This window comes from Mandrillus leucophaeus, unplaced genomic scaffold, assembly GCF_000951045.1.
Source record: "Mandrillus leucophaeus isolate KB7577 unplaced genomic scaffold, Mleu.le_1.0 Scaffold47, whole genome shotgun sequence".
NCBI lineage: Eukaryota > Metazoa > Chordata > Mammalia > Primates > Cercopithecidae > Mandrillus > Mandrillus leucophaeus.
In genome coordinates, this window is record NW_012105031.1 from 5,379,762 (window position 1) to 5,389,413 (window position 9,652).

General features: G+C 31.2%; 1 protein-coding gene across 2 annotated transcripts in view; it reads right to left on the bottom strand.

The window, feature by feature from the left end:
- Nucleotides 1-220: 220 nt before the first annotated feature.
- The window catches only part of UCHL5 (ubiquitin carboxyl-terminal hydrolase L5), a 63,320-nt gene continuing 53,888 nt past the window's right edge, over nt 221-9,652 (bottom strand). Inside the window, exons 11-12 of one of the 2 annotated variants that reach the window (XM_011995088.1) lie at nt 7,004-7,102; nt 221-2,397 (exon numbers count right to left, since the gene is read on the bottom strand). In XM_011995088.1, coding sequence (XP_011850478.1) covers nt 2,353-2,397; nt 7,004-7,102 — 144 coding nt within the window. In that variant the 3' untranslated portion in view covers nt 221-2,352. Of the gene's footprint in view, nt 2,398-5,831; nt 6,352-7,003; nt 7,103-9,652 lie in introns of those variants that run through there. The other variant, XM_011995090.1, reaches the window with a different exon arrangement.

The following is a 9,652-nucleotide window of genomic DNA, read 5'->3' on the forward strand; positions in this document are numbered from 1 at the left end:
GGCATAAAATAGAATGGAAGTGCCTTCACCTACCCAATAATTAAATAAAATTTTAGAAAAGACTAAATATGAAACAAGCAAGACTTCCTATAAAATGTCATTAAAAAAACTTTCCACATAGCATTTATCTATTTATGGGTTGCTCTTTATTCTTCCATTTTCTGTACCCACTAGCTTCATGACTTAGTTTTAAACCAGCAATATATGGCACCCAGACAAAGACAAGTCATACTTCTTTATTCACAGACAGAAGTAATCATGAAGTATCACAAGGGATTTGCAATCATCCAAGAAGATGCAGATAAAATAAACCATTCTTAAGCTATGGAAATTCCTATTAAGGAATTTTGTTAGATTAATATGAAAAAATCCTTATATCTATTAACATGGTCGTTTTACAAAGATATTTTTCAAATGTCATTTGATATTACTTTTGTTAACATTTTCAGTGACAATTTTGATGAGCTCTAATTTTGGATCTTTTATGGCTACTGCTTTCTGTGACTTAAGAAACCTTTGACTAACCCCCAAGTCACAAAAATAATCATCCATGTTTTCAGTTTAAAAGTTCCATATTCTTAAAATATTACATTTAGGTCTATGATTCATCTCCAAGTCATTTTTGTGAGGTAGGGGGTCATGTTCATTTTTTTCTATATGGATATTAAGCTATTCTGGTTCCGTTTGTTGAAAAGACTTTCCTTCTCTGTTGAATTGTTTTGCCACCTTTGTCGAAATCAAGTGATCATATAAATGTTGATCTGTTTTCAGGCTCTCTCTTCTATTCCATTGATTTATTTGGCAATCCTAGTGCTAGTATCACACTGTATTGATTACTAAATACAACTTACCACAATAATCCTCACATTGCTTAACAAAATTTAAGCCTCAATAGGAAAGGATATATAAATTAAGCTGAAATAAATGAATGGGATCAAGATGAGCCTTCCTTAAAAATCAATTTTTAAAAATTATATCATGGCTTTGAAAACACTCCATAATTATTACTGTATCAAGAGCAAAACATATTTACCCACAAATAACTGAGAAACTACATTTTTCATTACCTCCAACTGAAATTTGTATGAAAAATATTTCATTAGTTTTTCTATCAATTTCCCATCAGGTTTTTCTCCATTAGTTCTAAGTCATTTAATACCACAATCACTAAGCTTAAAAACAATCCTTAAAAATTCATGTGCTGAAACTGGAAGATGGGTAGATGTTCTCCCTAATAAAATATATTATGCTAAATTTATTTTACAATAAATAATGCTAAAAAGTCATGTATCAACCTCAGAAATATTCTTGATAAAGAAAAAAGTAGATTACTTCCTTTTAAAAAGAAAGTTTTATAAAGTCTTCTTTAAAGTCTGACTTGCAAAGGAAGATTAAAAGTAAGGAAATTATTACAAAGCAACTCCCAAAATCAATTTTAAAAAATCAATTGTGAGCAAATTGTATATGGCTCTTGGAAACTGCAGGCTGTACGAAATTTATTCAAATTGGCATAGAAAGATCCCCCATCACCACTACTATCTTTTTAAAAAAGCAGATATCATGAACTGTCAAACCTCCAATTTTTTAATATACAGCTTATGAGCTTGAAAAAGTATTCCATTGAGAGTAACACCAACATTCTTTAAGATTTACAATTTCTTCTTAACCTGAAATTCTGCTTTGAAGCGTAATACTCAAGACCTTCCTGAAACAATTCTCTACTACATAAACAAATAACCCCAAACACTTGAAGAAAAATTACTAAAATAAAATTGAGATGTTTATTACTTTTCTACTGACAGCAGTGAAAATCACTGCAAATTATACTTTTGTCCTTTTTAAATGATTTACATTTAAATCATACTTTTTCAAATAACTGGTATAGCAGATAAAATTCAGTTTTAAAATCCTCAAAACACTCAGATATCAAAGATAGAAATATTGATTTTTTTCCCATTAATGATGATAAGAAATAAGACATCCAGTTTCATTAAGATCTGACAATTGCAAATTTTAAGTATTTAAATTACAGATAAGGAGTATCATTTGTGCATTTTCTAGGTTCATATGGTAGTTACACATCCAGAAAACTAACAGTTCTCAGATTCAATGTCAAATAATGGAATTTGGGCAAGCACTCTTAGTATCACTTTCATTTAATATGCACTACATGCACATGATGCAGGTAGGGAAGAAGTTTATGAATCCATGCATTAAAGACAAGACAGGCTGGCACTACCGCCAAACGTGCACTGAGCCAATTAGGATGTTGCTCAAAGTTCTTTATACATAATGATTTCCATGAAAATATGTGCAGAAGCAGAAATGTGTACACATCCCAAAACATCCTCTTCATTTGGTTTCCTGAGCTTTCTTTGCGTTCTGTTTTTCTTTTGCCTAAAAATTAAAAATAGTATGTTACAAAATTTTAAAAGTCAGTTTTAGACTGTATTAAAATAAAATGTGCCTAAGAGGGTATTCTCAAGATGAAAGGTTTGAAATACATTGTTTCTGAGATTTCTAAAGCATTATGTTTTATAACTTGAGACTTATAACAAACTTTTCCTGGACAATTACATAGTTATTCTTTGCTCTAAGAAAGGATCTTGTTTGGTTTGCAGTTCTTTCCTATCTGAAGGTAAAATGAATTATTATAATTATAATAATCTAAAAATTCTATAAAGTCAAACTCATTCATGAGTATTCCAAAACAATATATGTACACATATTTGCCTATTTCCGATTCAAATGAATATAAGAAAAATCTTACATTAGTTTCTGCAAATGTGAATAAATGAGTTTAACCTAACAGTTTAAGTGAGTTTAAGAGAATGTCACTAAAGGATTATGTATCCCTGGTGTCAACAAACTTTATTTATATGACTTAAAACAATGTTCTTCATGACAATTATATAGCTCGAACACAGTACTTCTGTCTTATTCTTTAGCAAATGAAGCCAGAGCTTATAGATGTTATCAAGCTTGACCAAAGTCCCACAGCTAGTATACAGTAAGTCCTCAACACAGATCAAAGACATATGCTTTATAGCATTGCTTCTCAATGTATATACCAAAGACTTAGAGATCCTGTTAAAATGCAGACTGATTTAGTAAAATGCCTGAGGTTCTGTATTTCTAACAAACTCTCAGATGATGCCAGTTCTGCTGGTATTCAGAAGACATTTCTAAAGCAAGATTTTAGAGTACTACAACACAATATTTTCCACTGTGCCACTTCAGAAGAGTCAATAAATTTCTACATTATACAACTTTTTAAAACTTCCTTAAATAAAAAATAGAGCAATTAAAACAATTACAATCTTTTTGTGATGTATTAGGTACTATAATTATTACTTAACAGTAAGATAAAACTGAGTGTTGTGCCTTAAAATAAGAGCAAATAGTCTGCATGCCATATTAAACATTATAAAATTAATTGCCAACATCAATGTTTTTAGTTAACAAACATAATTTGTAATTTGGTATGTGTATCGCATCTCAAAGTTTTCTTTCCTCAAATAATAAACATAATTTGGTTTTAGGCATAATTTAAAATAAAAGTATGTGCTTCTTTCCTTATTGATCTCGGAGTATACTTAGTAGAATACTGAGAAGGATTAACAAGAAATACATTTACTGGTTTCTGATATAAACTTTACAAAGTAATTAAATGAGTAAACATATAAGGCAGAGTGTTCATACATTTATTAAAAAGTTATCACCATTAATTGAGCATTATGGTGAGCACTAATTTATATACTTTACAGATATGATCTCATTTAATCATCAAGAATGTGACGTAGGTATGATTCCCAGTTTACAGATGAGAAAGAGGTTATAAGAAAGTAAGTGCCTAAAAGCACTAGCTAGTAAGTAACATATATAAGATTTAAATTCAAAGCCTGTACTTTGGTCTGCTTTTGTTAAAAAAAACATATTTACAAATAGCATGGAAAAATATATACTGTTAAAAATACTTTCCTTCTATACAGTGTACCAATGATATTAAAAAGTACTGACTTAAATCAGATAATTCTGCATTAATAGATATTAATGTAGATACTGTTGTGATTAGCCTTAACTATTCTTCTACCTTATTTCTATTAAGAAATAGAAAAAGATCTGAAGCTTACTTATTAGCAATCGAATCATAAAGTCATAGTAAAATGTGGACAAAATTCAATATTGTGAAGTTTCTGTGGATTCCCCCATAGCAATGGAATTTATGATTTTATATTATGTTAAGTTATTGATAGTCAAAAACTTAAGATAATCATTCATAATTACATAATGTGTAGACAAAAATTTTTTAATCATAAATATACTCGAATAAATGGAAGTCTCACAAATATAATCTTAAATTACATAATTTTATTTTATATTTTAAGAAAGAGATTTGGTACACAATACAAGAAGTTTTACAACTATATATTTTTGGATTACCTCCTATGCAGTTTTTTAATGTGGTATATATTCAATGAATTCATTAGTTAAAAAGTCTCATATAACAAAAACATTTATAGGTCCAAGTTCATTACAGCCATGCCAAGGGAGAATCACTTTTTATTTATTATGTTGCAAATAAAAAGATTTTAGCTCAAATACTTTTATGTCATCATAGACTATAGGCAACTGCCTCAGCTATTCAAAAATCTGATCCTGTAGAATCTCGGCATATAGTAGCACTGCATGGGGTAGCCACATCTTTCCTGTTTGTTTCCTTCTATTCCTTCTCACACCTTGTTCTTTTATCCTATTTTCCCTGAAAACAAAACATAGTAAGATCCACTATTCCAATTTATCTATTTCTGAATTCTATAGGTAATTTTTCTTAGAAGTATTACTATTAAGTAACCATCACTGGTCAAGATTTTATATAATTATAAAAGCTAATATTTAGCAGTATTTTAACATATTTTATTTTTAAATTTGCATTTATCTGCAGAAAATGATATTTTAATATGACAAAATAAGATGAACAAAAATATATTCTTGCAAAGGAAACTGATATATTGCTACAGATTAAGTATTCCATTCCAACCACGTACTTAGAACTTCATGGAAGTGAAATTTTAAGTGGCTATAAAGTTATTTAGCAGCTACCTTGTGCTTGCTGGGGATCTTCAGCCTGACTTTATCCTGGCATTCATCAAAATAATACTATTTAGCACAGTACCATACTTGTTCATTTATTCCTTTCCTAAATCGTATCATGAGTTGCTTAAGAGAAAATAACACATCTCAGTTATACATACATCCCTAGACCTTAACAGAGTGCCTGGAATATCCTTGCAGTTAGATAAATGTTTGATGAACAATTTAAAACATTTCAACAATTCCAATTAAATGAGTCTAAGCTCCTTCAGAACCTAGGAGAATAATAGTTATTGCATGCATACAAGAAACAAATCTATCTCAATATTGCTTCTGGAATATTAATAAAAGAACAACTTAGAGAAATAAGCCACTAGAAGGTCAATAACTACTTTCCCTAAGAAAATGAAGGCAAACACAACAGAGTTGGTGTTCCACTAACATCAGGTATTCATATGCTGCCACCTTGTGTCCAAAAAATGTGAAGTAAGGAATAAAGATTCTAATGTTAAGCTGACAAGCTGTTGTTCTCTAACTATGCTCTCAAAAAAAATCTGGGGATATAGTGTAATTAAAAATCAAACAACAGTGGTCCTTTTACTTACTAATTTGCACACACAAAAAATTCCGTTCACAGATCAATTTTAATGCAAAATTTATACATTTAAAATTTGTCTAAGGGTCCTGGTCCCTAGTAACATTTATCTAACTTAAAATCTGATGCATCACATATTTAGCACATTGTATAGTTATTTTAGTATTTTTAACAGAAAAATATTTGATAGGGTTAATAACATATCTAGGTATTCTTGTTAATCAAGCAATTTTGAGAACCACAGGGCCCTGTATTAATCTAAAACTTGGAATACAACCTGAGATGCACGAACAGAAAAAAAACTACAGTGAAAAAGAGATTTAGCAGTCTTCTGCAATAATTTTTACATGTAATGCTAAAACTTGGGTCACATGTTTCAATCAATAAGGTATATACACAAAAAACTTATTAGCTCACATCTCATATTATTTAGAATGTATAACACAAAACAGCTTGGTTGAAATGTATCTTTGCTTTGTAAATTTAAAAATTAATAAGGAAAATATACCTACCATGTATTCTCGTCTTTAAGTTAATGGTCCAAAATTTTATTTGCCTAGTAGTGTCTTCTCAAAGTGTTTCTCAAACTGTGGTACACAGACCAGTTGCATTAGAATCACTTGGGGAACTTATTAAAGAATCCTTCCCCTATATCAGAATATCTGGGGAGGGGCCAGGTAACACGTATTTTAAAGAATATCCACTGATGTTCACTTTCAGAAACACTGATTGACAGTATGAACTTAAAAACAATTTAACTGCATTTTACTTACTCAACAAATATTTTATTGTTACTTATGAAAAAAATAATAAAAATCAGATTTTTTCACTAACTTATGCTAGTTTTCCCTCAGTGGAACGGATGCTAGATTAGAAATAAGAAAGCCTGTTTTGTAGTACCGGCTATTTTTTTTTTAATCCAACAATGTCCATTCTACTTTTAAATTCTGTTACATCAACTCAAATTTTTGCTAAATAGGAAAATATCTATTATTTCAAGTATTAGCATTAAAAATCTATTTTTGCTTAAAGAAAGAATAGTGTTTTAAATTTTATTTTAATATAGTACAACCTGAGGTCTTGACACTAAGAATCTGGGAGGCTAAAGCAGTGGGGTAATTCTTTATTTTTGTTTTACAGTCTCAGTTGAACTAATTCTTATAGAATATAAAACAAGAATCAAAAGCAAAAGAATAAAAATGTACAAGCTTCCAAAAATTTTACCTCTAGTCATGCAAAAAAAAAAAAAAAAAAACATTTTACATTTTTGGAGAATCTAAACCTAATTTAAGTATCTATGGATAAAATACTTACCTTTTCTACTAGTGGTATTAACTGCTGGTGTTCTGCTAAAGTCTTTAACAATTCCATAATGAAAGGCAGATAATTATGCTTCCTTCTGATATTCTCAATCTGAAAATAAAACAACATCAATCCACACTAACTACATTTCTGCTAATTTTGGTATTTTACTCTTTGCATCCAACTCAAAATAGAAATGGTATAAAATATCCACTCTCATAAGAAAATAATTTTAGAAATAATGAGACTCCATTCCCACTGAGAATAAAGATTAACACAATAAAACACGTGGAGGGAATTTCTTGGGCGGGGCTTCCTGCCCCTGACTTAGCAAATAATAGAGGCCTTTAAAAGTCCAATCTAAGATTACTTATGAAAATGTCATTTATAAAAACAACTAAAGGTCTACATGCTAAACTAACATTTGCTACTTCACCTAATCAGGCAAAGTCTAATGAGACCAGCTTTATTTTGTGATCAAGCACAATCTTTCCTTCAGATTATTTTTTATCGAAAGGAGGTACATTGCAGGAAAAAATTTATACTTCAGTGGAAAACTATGGACTGTCTAGATAACATCCTCTCAAGTTATGTGATTCTAGGCTCTCACTGCCACTGAGCTGTTATATATTCTGCCTGGTAGAAGTATAATTGATTGCCCTTCTTCCATAGAAAGTTTCCATCTCTTATAAATTTATTTCAACTTCATATAAATTTGAGCTTCTCTGACTACTTCTTTAACTAGAGTTCCTTCAGTTAATTAATTAAATTAAAGCTTAACACGTTTGTTTTATAGCAGTATGAGAATCATTTGATCTTTTTTTAAACAAAGCATTCCCAAATAATAAAGCAGGAAACTTTATGGAAGTTATGGAAACTCTGTGTTGTATTTTGGGCGGATATTAAAAGTTAATTACATAATAACTACATAAGTATATATAAAGATGGGTAATTTACTTTTTTAATATCATGTGAAATGGAAAATAATTGGTAAAGCTATTATTTCTTCCTTTCCTATCTCCACAAACTTGGCCCTCCCTCTTTCCTGCCTGGAATGCCCTAGAGCCTGCCTGCCTGCCCTTACCACTTTCACCTGAAGAAATTCTACTAGTTTAAGGCCCATTCATTTCATTTAGCAATCATCTGCTGTCTGATAAGTATGAGGCAAAGTATCTGTTGTCTGTTAGGTATGATGCAAAACACTTTACTGACACTCTGGGGAGCAACAAAAAGGATAGTTCTTGCCTTACACTGAGGTTCAAATGAAAAACAATCCTTTTACTACCATAACACATGACAAATGACATATACATTCCACATCCAAAGTTAACACAAAATTCAAACTTTCCTCCACTCTTTCCGCTTTTCTGAAAAAAGGTTACCAGACGGATTGCAAGTGAAAGACTATACATTATTAAAAATAACTTTGCCTTTATATTTGATTCTGAATTATATAAATGCTTGTCATGATTAAATAAAATTAAATCAGAATTTTTAACTCTAAAAAATCTGAAAGCAAAATCAACAGGAAAAAGTTTTAAGTGAATTTAAAATACAGTGATTTGATTATATATTCAAAATAGGATATACCCTAAGGAACAAGAAAAACAAGAAAAAAACTATTCACTTGTTATTATACTATTGGCTATTATTCTGAACCTTTTTATATAGATGCATATACATATATACACAAATACGTTATATACATACTACATGTATATGGCATAAAACAAATAAGTAATTACATTAATTTTGTTAGGAACCCAAGATTTTCAACTTAATAGAAGAAATGCAAATTATTAACTTCCTTATGCACAAAGCCCTTTAATCCTAAATTTGAGTATTAATATGAATACATGATGTATTTCCTCTTCAAAAATAAAATATGAAACAAACAAAAGCGTATTTGCAGTGCTAAAAAGGCCTAGAAACAATGATCAATCAGCAGCACTGAGCCCGAGTGCCCAGATAGTGGTTTCTAAACACCATTTTGCACCAAGGGAACAAAGGGCTTATTTATGAAACGGCTGATTCTAAGCTTAAGCAAGAAATGTACAAGAAAAGTCTAAGGCAGGCATGGTAGCTCACACCTGTAATCCGAACACTCTGGGAGGCCATGGTAGGCAGATCGCTTGAGGTCAGGAGTTCGAAACCAGCCTGGACAACATGGTGAAACCCTGTCTCTACTAAAAATACAAAAATTAGCTGGGCATAGAGGCAGGCACCTGTAATCCCAGCTACTCGGGAGGCTGAGGCAGGAGAACTGCTTTAACCCAGGAGGCAGAGGTTGCAGTGAGCCAAGATAGTGCCCTGCACTACAGCCTGAGCAACAGAGCAAGACTCTGTCTCAAAAAAGAAAAAAAAAAAAAAAGGGTCTGAAACATTTTATATCAGAAAGCAAGGAAGCTGGCTGGGCATAGTGGCTCACACCTGTAATTCCACCACTTTGGGAAGCCAAGGCAGGAGGATCATTTGAGGCCAGGAGTTTGAGACCAGCCTGGCTGACATAGTGAAATCCTGTCTCTACTAAAAATACAAAAATTAGCCAGGCGTGGTGGCACAGGCCTGTAACCCCAGCAACTCAGGAGGTTGAGGCAGCAGAACAGCTAACCCGGAAGGCAGAGGTTGCAGTCAGCCAAATTCACCTTACTACACTCCAGC